Genomic DNA, 21,837 nt, shown 5'->3' on the forward strand with positions numbered 1-21,837 from the left:
GCCCATTCCTCAACCTCCGGCAACCTGCAACGTTCTTTTCCCCTTCACACACCTCCATATCCGGCCCAACTTTCGACCCACTCATCCTCCGCCGACTCGCCGACTTTTTCCGGCCACCAAAAACCGTGGTTTCAACCGCCGCCACCTGCATGTCGGAAACCCAACTTCCAACTCTCTCCACCGGCACAAGCATATAAGCCTTTCCAGGAACCAAAACCTCATCAGCCTTCGCCGCTGTGACGCGGCGCGTTAGCCGGAGTAGCTCCACCGGCGATACAACGTAGCCAGGCGAGTCCAGCATTAGCTCAGCCGCCGTAACCGGAGCTGAAACCACCTTCTTCTCGCCCTCTGCGCTGAGAATTGTAACTCTCTTGTCGCCTGAGATTCTTCCGCTGCAGTTACCCATTTGTAAAGATTGGATCGTTTTATTAAAGATTAAAGATTTCAGCTGTGGGTGATTGTCAATTTGTCGAATTGAGTGGGAGTTGGGAAGAAGTTTATATAGTGGGAAAGAAACGTGTAAAATGGAAACAGAGAAGATGCTGCAAATGTCGTTATCTATCCGTTTTGATTTTAATTACATGTAAAAAGCAATCGAGTGGGTTTGGGCTTTGACAGTTGACTCAGTAGAAAAATCCACAGTGGAATTGGAATTGAGTGGAATGTAGTAAAAGAGCCGTATACAACAAATTCCGCGTACTCGTGCCACCCACTGTTTAGTTTGATTGCTACGGCATCGAGCTTCTTGCGTAGGGATTGGGAGATCCGATTCCGTCACTCTTTTCGTGAAGCCAACTGCGTCGCCGACGCACTTGCTTCACTTGCATTTAGTTTTCCGTTAGGGGTTTCTGTGTTAGGGACCCCTCCGGAATCTGTTCTTAAATTTTTGAGTGATGATGCCAGGGGAGTTTTTTACTCCCGACTGGCTAGGTTGTAATTGTGTCCTCCTAATCGATCCGTTGAGCTTCGGCTCGTCTCTCGACCAAAAAAAAAAAAAAAAAAACAAAAACAAATTCCGCGTAGTCGACTGATATTTGCAGCCTTATAATAGTATTATATTATTGTCATGTTTGGAGTACGTAGTAGACACTTCAACTCCTCGTGGTTGCTACTTAACGTCCTTAGCTAACTCCGATTCGCTTTGACTCCGAGTTTCCTGTTTGACTCACCTCCTATCCCATCACAACCTTGATGTCGGTCCATGTTTTGACTAGTCATATTTCCGTTTGTTAGTAGTTTTTCGGGAGTGTAAATGAATAAAACGAGTTTAAACTATATTCACCTTGTTACTTATTCGTCAGTATGTTTTCGAGCCTTGCGATTTATTAGTAGATGGTCATATAATTCATTTCTTTAAGAGTAATTGAAATTACCTATAAAATAAAAAAATAAAAATCGTTGTTGAATGAGAGTCACATGACCATCTTTTACTGAGTCATAAACCGTGAAACTATCTTAACAAATAGATGACGAATTAAAAGTTATAATAAACTATGCCTTGATATAAAGAGAGGTGGTTTCCATTTACATTTTTGAAAACCTATAACAAACAATGCCTTAATGTATTTTGATAATACAATTTGTTGTCTCTTAAATAAGCGAACTTTATTAGGAAACTTCGAACTCTTCTACAATCGTAAGATGCTCAGTGGAGTGTTTTACTTCGTCGTGATGGTGCAAATTATGTTATGGAATTATGATGAATGATAGATCTTCATTCTGTGTTTTCAATATGATTAGTTCGATTTCAACTCCTCATCAATGTGCGCATGGAGATAATTCGAAAGTTCAATGAGATAGTTAATGGGTTCGTTCAGTAAAGGTAGCAGAATTTAATTTTCTATCTAACTGAAATATGATAGCTGAAATTAATTACATGAAAAGTAACTGAATTGGGAGGGTAGATGAAATTTAACAATCTAGTTGCTTTTGTTGAGATAAAATAGTGTTTGGTAAATGAATTTTATAAGAGATAATGTAGAATTACCAAAAAGCTGAAGAAAACAAGTTAGCTGAGATTTAACAATCTATCACATCCTAGCTTGTCAGCTTATCCTAGCTTGTCAGCTTATAAAGAAAACAAGCTGAATTCCAACAATTTAGCTAAATTGTTGATTAGTTAGGATATAAGCTAATTTAAGGGTCCATTAAACTGGTATCCGAATGCAGCCAATACATGTAATCTCAACAGTAACTAATGTAGGCAAATGATACAAGTAGTTGATACAAGCAATCTCAACAGTAACTAATGTAGGCAAATGATACAAGTAGTTGATACAAGCTGGTGTGTCAGTATAACAAGTCAATTTGAACTTTCTACAGGAAAATTTAGCCCAAAGGTTTTTCGTATCTTGGTAGACGTTCATTTCACCAGCTTCATAAACATAATAACCCTCGATTAGAAATTTGTTCGTTTAATATGCTTCGTTTTATAGTCAGACTTTACAACTACGTAAGTTCTCAACCCTTCATTAGCCTGCAAGATCACAAGCAAGAGAAACCCAAAACAAAACAAAAACTTCCATTTTGAAATGAATCCAAGCTATGTCTTAAAAAAGAGAACAATAAAAGACAATGTCTTCACCATGACTTACAAGAACAAACTGATCTGATGTCACAAGAAAGAACATCTAACAAAAAATCCAAATAAAGAGGCAGATAAAGTTGTTTTTCAGCTATAAATACCACATCCTCCATTTGTCTCTGCTGATAGCAGTTTGTTTACTTGATGTACTGAGACATCCACTTGAAGCCTTCACCGTATCCCATCTTGCGAACAATACTGCACATAAAGATCTCAACAGGCCTCACATTGGAGTCCGCGAGGTTGACTTTGCCCTTTCCGGTGGTACAGTTTGAAAGGCCGAGATGATAACGTAGCTCATCTTCAGAAGCAGCATAAGGGATATCAATCTTGTTTCCTAGTATGAGGAAAGGGACATTAGCTAGTCCTTCATCTGATAGAAGGGAATCTAGCTCTTTCTTTGACTCTGCAAATCTCTCCTTGTCGTAAGCATCTACCAAGTAAACCACTGCATCCACCTGATAAGGGATACCAAAAGATCCATTTCAGACACATTAGTAATGTTGCTTAGCATTTAGCCCATCTTATGATGATGGAAATTAGGAACATTAGTAGCTGCCATGGACAAGGTAATATATGAAATGGGAAAATAGAACCAATGCAAAGATCTATGTTAGACACTACAGCTGGAACTAGTTCATTTTTATATTCAGCGAGAGTAGCAACTAGGAATTACTTGAATGCAGAAGGATATATTTACCTTGGCATAATAATCCTTCCAAACTCGGCGAGCAATCTGGTGACCACCCAAGTCAAAAGCCTTGAACTTGATCTTCCCAATGCTCAACTCTTCAGAGGTAGGGTGTTGTGTCGGCTGATGTTGAACCAATCTCTGTAACCAACACAATTCATCCCATCAGCCATAGCCACGACAGAGATTAGTACTTTACATTCGTTCACACATACATGATGTAAAAGCCTAATCGCTTATCAATTAGCTCAGATTTCATTAGTAAAACAAAGAATTACGGATCTACTAGATTGGGCAAGATCCAACCCTAACCACTAATACAACTATACAAGAATCCTAAGAATTCCAAAATTCAGGTCACAGTAGATCACGAGATCCATCAAATTCGGGAAAGCGATATACGATTATAAGTGAACTGATAGATCAAAGGAGAGAAAGACTACCTCGTCTTTGAGCATATGAAGAAGCGTGGTTTTGCCGGCATTGTCGAGGCCCAAAAACAAGATCTTGGCCTCCTTTTGCCATAATCCAAGAGAGGCGAGAACCCCGTAGAACCAATCCATAAGAAACATCGTTACCCTCCGTCCAATTTACACTCTCCGATCTCAAGAAAGAAGGACCGGATTTCGATCCCTGAGTAAATTCCGACAATCTGAGAATCAGATCTCGCCTGCGCCTGCGATTGAGATACTCAATCTTCTACTCGATACAATCAATCCTTCGGAGCTCCAGTTGAACTTTTCGCCTGTGGGCGAATGCAGAGATGAGAGAATTTAATTGTGCGAACGAAGCCTACGAGTTTTGTATGCGGAGTAGGTGACTCGGCTTCTCTGACTTTCACTATTTCCATCTTTACGTTCGCCAAAACCGTGCGACGTCGTTTCGGGACTATCTAGTATCTGCGAAAACTGAAAAGTAGGCAATACTAGTACATTTTATTTCGGTAAAAAAATAAAAGAATGTATTTCCCTCTTTATTTTTTAAAGACCCCGTATTATATTTTTGAGACAAAATAAAAATTAAAATACTTATTAAGGGTTTGTTTGGTAATATCATTATAAAGATATTTTATGATTTTTCGTTAAAAAATATTTTTATCACGGAAAACGATGTCAAATATTTAAAAAAGAAAAATAAACAAACAATATTATTATGGAAAAAAGTTGTGATCAAGAATTTTTCAAATAAACCCTAAAAGTAGGCAATACTAGTACTCCCTCCGTCCCCAAATGTTCTTCTCACTTTTTTTTGGCACTATTAATCGTTTAGAGGAATCTTGTTAATAACTTCCAATATATAAGTAAAATCATAGTCATGACTCTGAGTGATCTTGTTTAATTCGTCTCAAAAAATATTTTAAGAATATCAAAATTTTAAGATTTTTAGATGAATATATTTAGAGATATATACGATAGAAAACATGTATCGACAAATGTGAAAAAAGAAACAAGAAGCAGAATATGGGACAGAGGGAGTACATTTTAGCATACTTTTTAGCATGATTATGAGCATTATTACAGTATATTTGATTTTTATTACATTATAACCACATATATCTTATTTCGGCATTTAACAAGGATATTAGAGACGAAGTGAAGACAAAGACGAGCGACGTTGAAGATAAGAATAAGCTGAAGGAGTCCAAGACTAATCTTACGGCGACGGACGTCTGTCACCTTCCTTCGACCTCCGTAAGAGTTCTCCTATTTTCAGAAGTCACAACCGGCGGCGGCCGCCGAAACCCCTTCGGCGACCGCCGATTTCAGCGAAACAACTTCGAGACTTTTCTTCTTCTTATCTTTTGGTTGCGATTCTGCAGTTTTTATTTATGTTTTTCCGGGATTTCTAGGATTAGCTTTATTATTAAATTGTTATCTTCAAGGTTTAGATTTGAGAGCTTATAAAAGGCTCTTATTTTCGTAACCTAGAGAGGATCCACTATTGAGCTTACGTAGTTTCATTTGGAGACAACTTTTGCATACTTTGATAGTTCTTCATCAGAATTTCACTATAAGTCTTAGTATGAGGATCTAATCTCCTAATTTCTTAGTAAAGTAGTAGAAGTATTTATTTAGTGATTGATGTGAGTTTGTTCTCTTAATGTATAACATGAATTGATTGCTTTTCTCTTGGATACTATTACTATTGAATTGTTACTTTATTTCTGAATTGATCACCTAGGATTAAACTAGTTTTCATACAAGCTAGGGGTAGATTAATTTGTTCGTCTTAATCTATTTCTTCAAAGGAAGCATGAGTTTCTAGATTCATTTTGAACTAGGAAATTGTTTAGAGTATTGCAGTGTAGGAATAGACGTCAATTGTTATTTCTATTTCCTGGTGTTCTTCGCTTTAATTTTTCAATTATTTTGAACTATAGGTATTCGTATTAAATTGATTTAGATAGGTTCAGTATGCTTGGTTTGAGGTGCTAGATATTGGTTGCATAGGGATAGGATCGATTCACTATATTGGTCACTCGATGGACTTACTATGATCATCACCATCATTTAAATATGGATATGTACTTTGCTAAGAACCATTCCTTACAATTATTCACAAAATATTTTAGCATTTTCTACTTTAGAAATTCAAAAACCACTTTTATAATCAAAGTGTTTTAAATGAAATCCAAACAAGTTGATAGCCTCATGTGGGTTCGACCCTTGCTTCAGGATATTCTAGTCAATAAGATTTAGTGTTAGTTGGAGATTACATTGGCGAGACTTTAATCTCGTATTATTTTCATAAGCGTAGTGTTTGTTTACATACTTAAATAACGGCTGACAAACGCCACGCTCATCAAATTGGCACCATATTCAGGGAGGTAATCAAATATCAACATAATTGTTTAGATTTCTTTTATAACACTTCATAGGCGTGAAACATTTACATGGTTCACGCCCTTTCTGCTAATTCTTCTTCTGTTGCACCCATTGCAAAAATCAAACGTGAGTTTCACCGTCTCATGCGAGAATACACGTGCAAACCAGGCGAAGGAATTGCTAGAGATTTATTCAATCAAACAATCAATGGCAGACAACATATTGTAGGCTTCGAGATCCCCTAACATGGGGGTGCCCACAAGAGCGTTATCTCTATTGAACATCCCAACTGGCCAAAAGTTTGAGTTGAAAACTAGGGTAGTACATCTACTATCCAAATTCAGCGGCACAATGTTAGAAGATCCCATCCAACACTTGGACGAGTTTATGGAGGTCTGCGTTGACTTGTGACCTTTGGACGTGGATGAGAAACAAATGAAAATGAGGTCCTTTTCATTTTCCCTCAAGGATTCGTCGAGGACTGGTACCGCATGTTGACGCCAGGAAGTATGACTAATTGGGTCGATATGAAGAAGTTGTTTTTGGCTAAATACTTCCCGACCATCAACTTAAATGCGCTTAAGAAGCCAAATCTGCAACATAGAGCAAGAAATCGAAGAATCTATTTACGACTATATTAAGATATTCAAGAAGCTTCTCAAATTTTGTCCATACCATGGATCAAAGGACCACGACTAGGTCTTATATTTACATCGCGGTCTTTGAGAGGATGATCACAAAATGGTTAACGATGCGTGCCAATGAAGTATCTTGGGTTAACCTACACAAAAGCCATGAAGGTATTCGCAACTCTTGTGGATGACTCGAGGCAATACACCGGACGAGGCTCGATAAGGAGGAATGCGTCAAGTGCCACGCAAGCCAAACCCGATGAGGTTTCATTAGTAAAAGAACAAATTAGGAGGTTGAAGCTCCTAGGCACGACATAGAAGTGAAAGTTTGTGGAGATGATCTCAACCCTACGGATGCATGTATGGCATTCCAAAAAGGGGTCAATGCTATGGGATTTCAACAAGGAAGGCCTCCGTACAACAACCAAGGAAATCAACCTTGGAGGAATCATCCCAATTTCTAGTGGAATAACACATAATCAACTAAATCCACTGGTGCGTCAACCTCCACAGTCATACGACGACATCATTAGAGCTCTAGCTGTGAGCAACGTTGATCTTCAAGAAGGATTCAAGGAAGTGACCACAACTATTGTTAAGATAAATTAAAATGTGGGTACTCTTGAGAGAACTATGACTCAAATAGTAGAAGTCGTCGGAAAGCTTGAGCAACAAATGTCGGGTCGTCTCCTTTCGCAAACCTAGAAAAACCCTGAAATATGGAACGTAAGTGTCATGAGGGTGAGTAAGGATGTCCTTGAAGAGGATGGATAAAGTGAGCCAAGCGAGGATTCAATTCAGATCCCGGGGGAAATTCAAAACAAGAGCAAAGGCCAAAATTCCGCTTCGGCGGCGACCTCAGAAGTCTCAAGGTCCGTTTCAAAAAATATCAATCTCAGCTCAGCGACCACCCCACACTTTGGAGCAGTCGCTTCCGAGACCCCAACTCCAAAACCGGAGACCGCCAAAACCCCTTTGGGGCCGACCGCCATGAGCAAGAGGAAAAGTCTAAGTTCGACTTTGGCGACTGCCGAATCACATTCAACGCATGTCGTCGTCAACATGATGAGGAACCACATAAAGAATTCGGTGACCGCCGGAAAGATGTCGGCGACCACCAGGAGTATATTGAGCTACTGGAGCGTGGATTCTGATCAGGGCAAGGATACAAACTACATCTGCCGAGAAGTGGGAGAAAGTCAAGAACTAGAGTCCGACGACCATCGATCTGCATTCAGCGCCTTCCACCGAGAGAAAGAGGAAAATCTGGAGCAAGACTTTAACGACAGCTGAACCCCTTTAAGTGATTGCCACCGAGACAGTGATGAGATGTTGCAGTTCGTCAATAGCAAAAATGGAGTGATAGTAGTGCACGTCGTCATTTGTGGTTCGAAAGCGATGATTTGGACGACGTCTGCCATGAGACACTACCACCCATTGGAGGTCGTTATTGGCTGATAGTTGTAAGCAGTAACTCCAAGTCCAATTGTCTGTCACATCCAAGCACCCGACATCATCCAATCGAGTTCAACGATGACACATCAGACAAAGATATTCTCATGCCATTCAACGAGTAGCAGGTATTACTAGTGAGAGCCCAATGGAGGTTCAAAACAGGTTGCAAATTGATGAGGAGACATTTCCGAACATTCTAAGTCGGATGAAGCTACACCAAATCCACAAGGACATGTTCGAGGCATTTAACAACATCTAGGAGAACAACCCTTGTAGGAGGAAGTGAAAGCACACTCGGTTGTTGCGAGAGTTCTATACGAGGTAGTGATAATCACGTCTACGACGCGTCTATAAGCATAGATTTAGCATTTTTTCACTATATTTATGGGCTTTCTTATGACGTATTTAGTCCAAACCTCTATTCGGATCCATATATCCTATTTGATCTATTGTGGACCTTATTAGAGTCAACAAAGAGCTTAGGAAGAGTGAAGACAAAGGCATGCACATCGGAGGTGCAAAACAAGCTAAAAGAGTCAATATTTGGAAGAGAACTCATCGGCGACCGTGGCACATCCATCGCCCGCCGATGTGGAATTCGAGCAAGGCCACAGAGACCATCGGCACCCGCTGATCTCCATACGGACTTAAATGACTTAGTCTTTCTTCATATCTTTTTCTGTTGTGATCTTGGACTGATTTGTTTGTTATTTTCCGACTTTTTATTATCTTATTGTTAAGTTTTAGGTTAAGCCTTTTAAAAAGGCCAAAACTCTATCATTTAGAGAGTTCTCTTAGTCGTTGCTTAGGTTTCTCTTTATCGTTTTTCAGTTTTTGTTTTACGCTTGAGAGAAAACATTGTCCTTGGATGTTTTAGAAGTCTTGTCCAAAGATTAGTAATGTTTATTCATCGTTTTATCTTTGTAAACCTTATTATAGAGGGCTAAAACCCCAATTTCTTAGTAAAGCATTGAATTGTTGTTTGGTTTGATGTGATTGAGTAATTTCGGTTTGTTAGCATGATTTGATTGTTTTTCTCTGAATATATTGAGTATTGAATTATTTATTTTAGTGCTAGATTGATCACCTAAGATTAAAGTCTTTATTCATACTTGTTAGTATAGATTAATGGTGTCCACCTTGACCTTTTTCCTTTGAAACAAGCATGAACACTTAGATTGGGTTTGTACTAAGTCTTGGTGTAGAGAATTGCATTGTAGGCTAATCGAGAAATGCCTATTCCCTGATATTCTTCACAGTAATGCTTCCATTGATTTGAATTATAGGCGTTCGTTGTAGTTAATCACTTTGGTTAGGTTTAGTATGCTCGGTTTGAGGTGCTAGATACTTTTCGTATGAGAGTAGGATCAAACATGCTAGGTTATGTGTTCTTATGAATTTACAATGACATTCATCAACCAAATAACATGAATTTTCTTTGCTAAGAATCATCTTAATTAGTTTTATAACTCATCTTTTCGCTGTTTTTATTAGTTAGTTTTCAACAAATAAAAACCCCTTTTATTTTCTAAATAGATTTGTTCTAGATAAAGTTTAGATAAGTATCCTCCTGCGGGTTTGACCCTTACTTACGCTATTTCTAATTAATAGGATTTAGTGTCAGTTAGGTATAAGTTAGGGAAGATCTTAATCACGCCATTATTTGCATAAACGTCGGGTATGAAGAACTAATTCCATGTTCTTAGTAAAGTTTAGTTGAAGTTTCAGTATGTGTTTGATGTGAATTTATACATTATCTATCGATGAGAAAGTTGAATACTTTTCTCTTGGATTGAATGTCTATTGGTTTATTGATTGAGTTCTAGATTGATCACCTATGATTTAATTGGATTTATCATATTACTATGATAGATTATATATGTTTGATGCTTTCTATTCCTTCAAAACCAACATATTATTCTAATATTTGTTTGTGCTAGGGTTTTTGTATAGAGAATTGAATTATAAGATAGCCGATTTGCTATATTTGTACCCTTGGTGTTCTTTGTTTAATGCCTCATTTGGTTTGAACCATTGATGGGTTTGTCGTGGTTAAATAATATGGATTGAACTTTATGCTCTATTTGAGGTTCTAGTCACTTTCGTATATAAAAGGAACAACTCGCATCAAGATAAAATATTTGGATCTACTATGATAGTCAACATTGCTGAACACTGGTACGACGCTTTACTAAGATTCCTTCCATCCGTTGATACTTTGTTGTTTTTCTATTTTCTTAGCTATAGATTTTACCAAATCCCTTTCTTGTTACTTTGAGTTGTTTAATTGATCATTTGAGAATAATTGATAAATGCCTCCCTACGGATTCGACTTTTGCTTCACATATATTACATGCTAGTTAGGTTAGGATTGTTTAGATACTTTTAGCGTAGACTCACTTGTCTCACTATTTTCACAAAAGAGTGCTCCTTGTCCAATAAAATGACCGACAATCACTCTCTTATCATGCATCTAGAGCCTGGTACTACCACTTACCTGTCGGTACTATTGGTACATGGGCAAAGCTGCATAAATCATTCCTTGACAAGTACTTTTTCACGAAGAAGGAGAATGCTTTTAAGAAAGTAATTGCCAACATTGAACAAGGAGATGATGAGACACTTTATGACTATTATAAGCATTACAAGAGATTATGTTCTAGCTTCCCATTCCATGGTTTTGATGAAGATGATCTAGTGTTGCATCTCTACAATGGTTTTCTTGATCAAGAGAGGAGGTACATTGACGTTGCTTGTGGTGGTAGTATTCTGAATATGACTCTTGAAATTGTTATGGCTAAGTCACAAGATATAACTGATGGTTCTATAAGTTATGGGAGAACCTACACCATGAAGGGATCCAATGTTATTAACTCTTAAAGCCCGAAATTATCAACTGATGAGTTGAAGAATTTTATTAAGAGTTCAGCACTGCAGAATCAGAACCAGCAGATGAAAGCATGTGGAATTTGTCCTGACCACTTCCATACTACTGATGCTTGCCTGCAATCGCAAGATGATACCATTGTTAAAGTTCATGTTGGTGGATGTTATGGGCCTCCATGTTCTCAGTTTGACCCTCAAGCTAGTAATTATAACCAAAGGTACAATGATCACCCTAATTCCAAATGGGATAATTAGACAGAGTGTCAACAAAAGCAACCACAATACAAACCTCAATATCAGCCACAACCTTCTCAAAGATCGACTGATGAAAGGCTTGATACCTTGATCCAACACTTCACCACTCATGTACAAAGAACATAGTTAAGCATTAAAGGTTTGGGAAATCAGATTGGTCAATCATTAAAGAACAAAGTAGCACCGTGGACCACAACCGCGATCCGGAGTCCGACTCTTCAGTTGCTCATGGAAAAAACCTTGATCATGGTTTGGAGTGTGACTCCGGATTCGCGTCACACTCCGGATTCTCGTCCCCGCATTTAAGTGCTCACATTTTGGAATTCAATGAACCAGATTATCCTGATAATGATCCTGAGCCCGCACCCCTCGTTACATGTGCTTGTGGACCTACTCTGGCAATCATGAAAACTCATGAGATCTTACAGAATAATGAAGAGGAGGAATATGAATACCGGGATGACTTCAGACTGAGGCATGAGAACTACTTTTGTCCTAAGTTTCCACCTCTAGGATCCAAAAAGCCTTCAGCACCATTGCTTGAAGTGTTGAAAGATACAAGAAGGCCAAATAATGACAAGGAATTGTTCGAGATATTCAACAAATGCGAGGTGAATACCTCTTTACTCAAGCTTGTCAAGAGAGTTCCAAGATATGGTAGGTTTGAAGGAGTTTTGCACTATCAAGAAGAATAAAAATTTGAAGGGAAAACAGAAGGTCAAGGTCCTTGAATGGGTTCCCGCGGTATTTCAAAGGTGTATACCTAAGTAGTTCAGCGATCCTGGGATGGTGAGTATTCTTTGTGTCATAGGTGAGACTAAATTTGATAAAGCTATGCTTGACCTGGGTGTATCTATTAATGTTATTATCTACTCTCTATAAGCTTCTTGGTTTAGGACATTTATATAAGCCAAGAATAGTGATCCAACTTGCTGATAGGTCTATAGTCTACTTGAAAGCGGTGGTTGAATATGTATTAGTTATGGTTGATAAGCTAATATTTCCTGCTGATTTCTTTGTTTTGGACATGGAATATGATGATCAGGTTACACCTATTACGTTAGTGATTTCATATGGTGCCAGCTACAACTTTTAACCAACTACCTTCGATTGTACACGACATGTTTGTCAAGGAGACAGAATCCATTTTGGAGTGAAAAGTTGTCAGTCGACAAGGTCGAGTTGTCACAAAGGTTTTAGTTAAATAGGCCAGTCAACCTGCTTCAAAGTTAATAAGGGAGTTTTTTTTCTATCTACACAGGCAGTTCCATGCTTATCAACCTTGAGGACAATGCCTTCTCGAAGGGAGGAGATATGTTACAGAGAAAGGTTAGCATGTGTTGTGCAGTGTGCACGTGGTTATAACATATTTCTAATTCTGTTAAGTAACGTACAACTCAATCCGGCTTAGAAAAATAAAGTCAAATATAAATCCCATTCATTATTTCAGTAATTTTCTTCTAGATTTTCAATATCAAACACTCTCTAGTGGTCTCTCTTCTCTCGTTTACTCGGTGAACTTTCTAACTATAAATCATCCGCGAATCAGTGAAAAATATAATTATTCGTATGAATATTAGTCTTTCTATCCTATCATCCTATCCATCTTTTCATTGTAACACTAACCGAGCAAAGCGGTCAACTTTTCAAATTTGTCTTGTTGGAAACCTTGTATACTTTTCTTATCAAATTGAAAACAAAAAATAAATAAGTTCTTCTAAATTTTTTTTTGATAAAGGTGAACAAAGGGATCCTCCCTACCAGGAGGCAATCCCGCATTGTCATGCATGATAATACTTACAAAGTCATTAAGAAAACTAAGGAGCAAAGACTGCGAAATACACAACCTTTCTCGCAGAGTCCTGATATGCAAATCAGGTATACTACATAGGTTACATAGGTAAAAGAGATACTAAATGTCGATATCTTCAACCTTCTTAGAAGCTAATGCATCAACAGCTTTATTATTTTCTCGGTTGGAATGGAAGATACGAAACTCCTTGAAATGCTTGATTTCCTACTTTATTTCTGCGATGATATTTTGTATGCTCCATGGTACCTGACAAATGTTACGAATTGCGTTGATTACAGATAAATTATCTCCTTCCAAAATAACTTTGTCTATGTTAAGACTTCTAGCAAGTCTAATCGAAGTTAACACAGCAATGGCTTCTCCTTGAATGACCCAAAGAGAATTGATTTTTTGATGGTAAATTTTGATAATATGACCCCTTGTATTTCTAGCAACGATTCCTATAAATGATTCATCGTTTGGGTAGTAAGAAGCATCAAAATTGAATTTATTCCATCCCTCAGTTGGTTTCTTCCAATCAGAGATTTTGTTTCTCTTCTTCGAAGTGTAATTGTTGTGAGGATCAGTTTTGTTGGTGTTGTTAGGCTTACAATGCTTGATTGATTGAAAATTATTAGAAACAATCCATGAATGATACTGGATAAAGGCCGTATTAAAGGCATTTTGATTAGAGTTGTTATTATTTCTGAAGATTTTGTTATTTCTATTTTTCCATAATTCAAACCATACAAAGTATGATAATTCAATGTTTTTATTATGGTTGACAAAATAATCCAAATCATGGATAAAATTATTAGTGTTTATAAATGTTAAAATCTTACCAGTTCTATTTTCAATATTTTTGAACACGTTAATGGTATTCGGACATTCGAAAAAGAAATGAGAAGTTGTTTCTATTGGAGCATTGCATAGAGAGCAGTAATTTGGAACTCGGTTGAAATATCTGTTCAATATTTTTGTTGTGGGGAGGCAGTCCGATAAGGCCTTCCATAAGATTTTCTTGATTTTAGGGGGGATACTGAGGTTCCAAAGTTTTTGGAAAATAGTGGAGTTAGTGTTTGTTGATTCTTGTTTTGTTAATTTAATGACACTTTTAGTAATAAAATTCCCCGAGCTAGAAAGGCTCCAAATTAATTTATCTTCTATATCAAGGGATGGGATGTGAATTTTAATAATTTGGTTAACTATTCTAACCGGAAGTATAGTGGCCAATTTAATCGGATCCCACATTTTATTCGGTGTAATAAATTCGAAAACTTTAGTATTAATATTATGGATAAGTGGATTGTAGAACTCCAAAATTGTTAAATTTGGGATCCAATTATCAGTCCAAAAGTTGAAGTTCCCACCATTACCTATAATCCAAAAGAGACCTTTTCTGAATTTATCCCTGATGTGTAATAGGCGATCAAACTGCCAGGAGTGTTTAGATTTTTTATTATACGAAAGAATATGTTTATCTTTAATATATTTTTTTTGATAATTTTGACCCATATATTATTGTTGTCAGAATTAACTAATTTCCAAAGTAGTTTCATCTGGAGGGATATATTAATATTTTCCGCTTTATGAAGCCCGAGTCCTCCATTTATTTTGGTTTGACAGATTCTGTCCCAAGACATAAGAGATCGTGCATTCGGAGACTGCTTGTTCCAGATTTTTTTTGTTAATATCATCTATCTGATTTAAAATACCGGTGGGTAAATAGAAACTCTGCATTAAATAGTTTGTTTGTGATAGAAGATTTGATTGGATGAGTACTGGTCTGTTCTACCCGCCTGTGAAAGTCAATTAGCTTTCCAGGTAGAGAGCTGATTTTTTAATTTGTTTAACGCATAATCGAAGCATTCATTCTTAACTTTCCCTGCTAAAATGGGTATTCCGAGGTATTTTTCCATAGTTGCAGTGATTCGTATATTTAAAACAGCAGCTATATTGTTTTTAATATTCGTAGAAATATTTCTAGAGAATTGGATCGAGCTTTTAGCATAGTTGATTTGTAGTCCTGAAATTTTCGACAGATTTTCAAGAGTTTTTTAAATAAATTCAACGTTAGTAACATTTGCATTTGCAAAAATAATTGTATCATCCGCAAAACTCAGAAATGGTATGCAACCCCCATGATTACATAATTTAATACCTATTTTATGGCTCCGTTTTTGTGATTCTATTGTTAGGAGTCGAGCCAAATACTCCATCGTAATGATAAATATGAATGGTGCAATTGGGTCTCCCTGACGAATTCCACATTTTGGTTTAAAAATAGGTCCAGGTTCATTATTAACCAGGACCGAAAAGGAAGATGAGGTAATGCATTTCATAATGAGATTAATCCAATGATTAGAAAAATCAAAGGATGTTAGCATTTGTTGAATAAACGATCATTGGATTTTATCATATTCCTTTTCCATATCTATTTTTATAGCCATCCATCCTCGATTTCCTCTAGACTTGTTATGGAAAGAATCAAATATTTCATGTGCTATCAAGATGTTATCCTGAATTAGTCTATATTGGACAAAAGCCCCTTGCATCCTATGAATTATTTTTGGTAACAAGGATTGTAGTCTATTTGCCAAAAGCTTAGTGATGATTTTATAACTTGTATTACATAAACTAATAGGACGATAATGATTAATAGTTTGCGGTTTATTTATTTTAGGAATTAGAGATATAAAGGAATGGGTAGATTGCAAAAGAAGATTTTCACTATGAAAGAAGGCTTGAACCGTTTTGATAACAGAGTTACCTACAACCGACCAGTAAGCTTGGTAAAATTCTGTTGGAAACCCGTCGGGCCCACACATTTTATTTTTGGTAGATTTTGAACAATATTCTTGATTTCAAGAGCAGAAGGATTTTTAGTAAGGATCTCATTGCCCATATCAGCAATAACATGAGGAATTATAGTAAATTCATGACCTTGAAAAGGGTATATATGTTGTGGGTTAAACCTCTGCAGGAGCTCTTTAGTAATGGCCTGTCTAATTTCTGTAATGTACGAGTATTGAATTCCATCTAAGCCTGTAAAATTTAAAATTTTCTGCTTAAAAGACTTTTGTTTTGCTATTGTTTGAAAAAAAATGTGTTTTTATCCATCTGAAACGTGTGTTGGATTTTGGCTCTTTGAGTCCTGTATCTATGTTGAAAGGATAGGAGAGCATTGTAGTGATCTATGATTCGGTGTAATTTATTTGAAAGATATGGATTTTGAGGGGAATTAAGAATATCATGTTGTATTTTAGAGAGGTTTTAGTTGTTTGTAAAAGTTTATTGTGATTATTGTCATTGAATTGTTTTTTTCATTGTTTAGAAAGATTTTTGAGGTGTCGTTGTTTCATATATAAATTAAACATAAAGGAGCCCTGAAAGTTGTTGGACCGTGCCTTTTTAACAATGTTAATATAGAATGAGTGTTCTATCCAAGCATTTTCAAACCGGAAAGGAATTTTTTTCTTAGTATGCATATTTTCTAAGGCGAGTACAATACAACAGTGATCTGAAGTGGTAAACGGAAGGTGTGTTATATCGATTGTCCTAAACCAATTTTGGAATATTGATTGGATCATGCATCTATCCAATTTTTCAAGAATTTTATTTGATAGATCTAGTGATTTCCTCCATGTGGAAGGGAATCCTTTATGATTAACAGTGGATAGGCCGAATTGATTAGCTAGTTCTTGTAATCTAATAAAACGTTGTGGATTAGGATTAGAGCCACCCCACTTATCCGAAGGGGCAAGCAATTTCATTAACGTCGCCCATGATTAAAAATGGAAGATTCATCTTGTTAATTTTGCGATGTAATTTGTTCCAATATTCTTGCTTATCTATAGGATTCGAAGGGGCATAAATAAAGAAACAAAGGAATTCTATCGAAGTGTTTTGCAATTTTGCAATCATTAAGTTATTTTTATTATACAAGATTGAGAAAAAGTTAACATGAATAGAATTTGATGGGAGGATCCAAAGACCACCTCTAGATTGATTAGCTGGACTTATATGAATATGTTTGAAGCCAAGTTTATGAAGGAAGTTATTATTAGGTATAATATTGGATTTAGTTTCAGCTAAACATAATATATCAAGAGATTTAGCTTTTTTTAAGAAAGAAATTTCAGTCCAAAAATAATTACGTTTAGTACCTCTACAATTCCAATAAGCGATATTAATCATAAAATTATTTTTGAGGAGGAACTATGAAGGTGCCTCAAGGCACAAATAGAAGGATACCAGAAGGCATCATTGGAATTAGAATATTGATTAATAACTGAATGGTAAAGATTATAACTGTGATTAGGGTCATACATGGCATGTGATACGTAGATAATAATGTAACAGATTGTATAATACTGAATCAGGGAGATATATATTAACGAAAAACTTAAAATTGGCACATGACTGCTATGTTTCGGCAAGATCCAATACCAAAACATGGTTCTGAATATTGGGATCAAAACCAAAACGTAGCAGTCAAATGGGTCGAAGCCCTTATTTAGGATTCCCATACTAACATCAAGCCTACGGGTTGTAGAAGTGCGACCGGCCCACACAGGAGCCCAAAAAACCTCAAACCATAAAATTACATACATATCCCACAGTTCCATCATATTCCTACCCTTACGATCATCACTCGATAACAACCCTGAGTATATATAAACATCAAAATTCTCAAGGCAGCTGCTTTTCATAATCAGATAACAGAAATAACCGAAATCATATTCAGACTTAGAGACTAACATAGAAATCATACCTTGTCTCCCTGATTCGTTACCACCTATCATCATTCATCCGATGGCGACTCATCACCTGAAGCCTTTCTCTTTTGATAGAAGGAGTTGGAAGGTTCAGACGAAGAGCGATCTTCAGTAGAAGAGATCACCATAACTCCCTTGAAACACCGGTTCACGGTGCCTTGAGAATTGGTAGAGTGGAAAGACGATTCTGCCGTTTCAAAGGGGGCTTTCATGCCCATGCAGACCACTGGAGGCGTGGTAGAAGCGGCAGTGGCGGAGCCACAGGGGGGGCCGAGGGGTCACCTGCCCCTCCGGTCCTCCGACAGTATCATAATATGTATGTATATAATTTTATAAGTTTGTAATAGATTAAACAGTTTAACTAGAAAGACAAATAAGTTGTCTTGGTGTAGTGATTAATGTCTAGTAATTTATGTCAAGAGGTTATGGGTTCAAGTCTCATAAGCTCTCACTTTAAAACTATTAGTACTCCTTTTTTTCTCTTTTTAATTTGTGTATATATAGTATTTTTTTAATTAATAGTTTTTTCATATTAATGTATTTTACTTATATTTTAAGCTATTATTATTTTTTATCTTTTATAATTTTATGTATCATATATGTTGTAAATATACATTACTTAAGTCTAATTTTTGTATATTGATTTTTAATAAAAAAATTAACTTAATTCCTAGTATATAATATCTATATTAATTTAAATTTGTATTCTTTATGTTCTTCTCATTGAATTTTCCCTTTATTGTAACAATATAAATTTTATTTCAACTTAATCTACATAGATTAGTTTTCAATCAAACAAACAAAGATGAAAAGAATAATTTTTTATAAAGATCAAGTTTTAAACCGTTGAGTTTTTATTTCTTTATATATATTTGGCGTATCTTAAGCTTGTTTATTTACTTTCAAATATGATTAAAATAATCAAATAATATTTTATAATTATTGAAATAATTAAAAACAAATTATAATATTATAAATGACTAATGAGAACAAAAATAAAATAAGAGTCGCCCCTCCAAGAATAATTTTCTGGCTCCGCCACTAAGAAGCGGAAATAGGGTTTCCATCTGAGGGGAGGATTCTCTGAGTTATGATGCACCGTAACCATGATCTCAGTCGTATCGGTCACTTCCTGCACACTTTGACTGCGGCTTGCATTAACCTGATCCATGCTTGACACAATCTTAGTAGTCGGAATCTGAGTATTAGTCAGACCTTCCTTCATATGGTACACAGGGTTAGATAAGTTTGATGGTCCAGCTACATTTGACATGGATTGTAGACACACGGATATTGGGAGAGGAATTTGTAGGTGTGCTTAGGTATACGCTGAGAGGAATACTTGGGCTAGCTTGATATTACTGAGTCTGAGGATGTTGTTGAGAAGCTGAGGGTTGGTTGAAAGATTTTTGGATGAAATTAGGTCTCATTTGTGAAGAAGTGGGAGCAGGTTCAAAACTGAAGTGACCTCCCATCAACTGTTGCATGCATGCAGCCGCTTGAGCAAGTTCATTAGGGTCAGAATTAATGTCAATGGTGAAGGGTGACAGTCGAAGATTATTTAAGGGACATACATCAAGCGAATGATTTGGAGATGCACACACATTACATCCCTTGGAGATACTCTCATACCACATCAGAATAATATACGGCTCACCCTGCACCCCGGGAAAGTGAACGACGCCCGGAAATTTCCCATTAGAAGGAACTTGTATATTAATACAAAGCGGGTAAATTTCATGCGATTCCTAGCATTCGAGATATCATCTAATCTTAAAACAGAGCCTAAACTGTTAAGTTGTAAGATAAACTGAATGGCCTGGATGGAAATCAGGTAGAGAGGGAGTAATGGGATACGCACCCAAAGGTCAATGGAAGATATTTCTTGCGTGAAAGGGTTAAAGGTGGAGATGTATGGTAGAACTAAAACCAATTTTCCAGATACATGAAACGGGCAATTATTCCAGACCCAATCACGTGCTTATCTGTTAGAGAAGGTAAAGAGAATCCAAAATTTCCCAATGTCATAGAATTGTACCTCTCCCCGAATCTGTCTCCAGGCTTGACGCAATCGGCTGACAACAGTCTGAGCATCGGAGAAGGCATTCACGACTTGAACTATAAGAGAAAAATGGTTAAGCTTTGCAAGCGTCTCTTGAACCTCAGGAATGCGCGAAGGCATGCGTGGTGTTGAAGTGAAGGCCATTGACTCTTGAATAAGTATTTCTTCCATGGAGACCGACAGAGGTATTGCATGCATGAAGAAGAAGAAAGATCTGGGAGATTATCAGGTATGTTATGCATGGTGCATTCAAGAGGACGGTTTTCAAGAATGGTTGGAAAAGCAGGAGGGAGGATGATTTCTTCATTCAAGTTTGTGTTTATCTGGTTGATGTTATGAAGAGAAGTTATGGGGTTTGGTAATGCATTGGTGAACATCATATAAGGTGCGGTAATGGAGTAGAGGGAACCAGAGTTTGTAGTGTGATGGTGTTGTATAGAGTGGGTGTTTGTACCATGGGGAAAATCAACAAGGGCATGAGAAAAAGATCTGTTGGGTTCCATGAGTAGACGAGTGTGTGAGAACAAAAGGACCACATAAGGCTTATTTATGCTTGAAACGTCAGGAGTAAGAGAATGTTCAGAAGTATTAAAATATTGAGGAAATTTGATGTGTTGGAACCTAAGTGGAAGAGAACTATTTAAAAATTGCTCCACATGTTCATCGATATAGAAAAGGAGAATATGGCAGAGAGATATGGTGGGGGTAAAAATGGAAGAGTAAGACAGAAAGAGAGAATCAAGAATGCATGCAAATTTTCGGCTAGTGTAGAAGATATCAGTAATGATTAGAAAGTTGTATTTTGGCAACATATAAAGCATGCAGGAAACATTAGAATAAATAATATAAACTAAAGTAGATTTTTGACTTTTAATATTATAGTTTTGAAGTTGGATGCATATAAAGAATATATATATGATTAGCAGGAGAGTTGTCCAGATTACCACAGAGGTATTCCTGTCAAAGTGCATGGATTTATTATTTATAGAGTTGGGATCATGCAAATAAAAGTAAATGAATTAAAGAATTAACTTATTGCTAATGATTGAAAGAATAAATATATTAGTATTAATTTGAGTGAAAGTTTTGAAGAAAGTGCGAAGGTTATGATTACAGAATTGAATACAAATATACATATGAGTATTCTTATCAATGGGCATATAAATAAGAGCATTACTGAGAGATAAGAACCAAAGATGATTCTATTAAGTCCACTTTTCTCATTGTAAACATACACTTGTTTTTTATATTGACTGGTCCATTGTGTAAATTTGGCGTTACGCCTTAGGCCATAAAGCCCAAATTATTTGGAGCAAATGTGGTTTGCATGGACTAGAGTTTATAGCCCATCTTTCTAACATGATTATGAACAAAATCAGCATTCGCCTTGCAAAAGAAATTCAAAAAAACACGAAATTAGCATTCAAAGATCCTTTAAAAAATTAGCATTCGAGATATAATGTGAACATAAAACATATGGAGTAACATCACTTATTAATGAATGATAATCCTTTCAAAAGGAATTGGTTATATTATAGTAGACATGACATACATGATACAACGCCTGACAATGATATACATAGAAGAATTTAATTTTTATGCTTGTAAATTTGAAATATTGTAATAGAATAGGAGCTCCTAGATATTAGTAAATAAATAATTTTTAAAACTTATGCCATCAATGTTGTATTGGATTTTTTTTTTTGTTATATGACCTCTGTAATATGGAAACGCATTATACTTATTTCATATTTATGTAGAAACAGATTCGGCTCTTGCCAAATAAATTTTGAATAAACTTGTAGATCGATGTTATCCCCTGTCTAGTCTTGTGCTAGGAATTGACATTGCCAGATCCGTCACGTGTATAGGGAAGT

The 21,837-nt window shown here is 36.4% G+C and overlaps 1 protein-coding gene across 1 annotated transcript; it reads right to left on the bottom strand.

The window, feature by feature from the left end:
• Positions 1-2,721: 2,721 nt before the first annotated feature.
• LOC141248823 (uncharacterized) lies at positions 2,722-3,847 on the bottom strand. The gene is made up of 3 exons (XM_073669456.1): positions 3,719-3,847; positions 3,285-3,416; positions 2,722-3,042 (listed from the first exon to the last, which is right to left on the bottom strand). Exons 1-3 carry the CDS (start codon positions 3,845-3,847, stop codon positions 2,722-2,724), a joined length of 582 nt encoding a protein of 193 aa, XP_073525557.1.
• Positions 3,848-21,837: the final 17,990 nt, after the last annotated feature.

This window comes from Phyllobates terribilis, unplaced genomic scaffold, assembly GCF_046119375.1.
Source record: "Phyllobates terribilis strain yellow unplaced genomic scaffold, ASM4611937v1 Scaffold_4086__1_contigs__length_65276, whole genome shotgun sequence".
NCBI lineage: Eukaryota > Metazoa > Chordata > Amphibia > Anura > Dendrobatidae > Phyllobates > Phyllobates terribilis.

Excerpts from the sequence above, each read along its gene's own strand:
- LOC141248823 (XM_073669456.1), bottom strand. The coding sequence starts at position 3,847 with ATGTTTCTTATGGATTGGTTCTACGGGGTTCTCGCCTCTCTTGGATTA. Across the intron at positions 3,417-3,718 it reads TTCATATGCTCAAAGACGAG|AGATTGGTTCAACATCAGCC; the intron begins GTAGTCTTTCTC and ends TGTTGGTTACAG. Across the intron at positions 3,043-3,284 it reads GGAAGGATTATTATGCCAAG|GTGGATGCAGTGGTTTACTT; the intron begins GTAAATATATCC and ends ATCCCTTATCAG.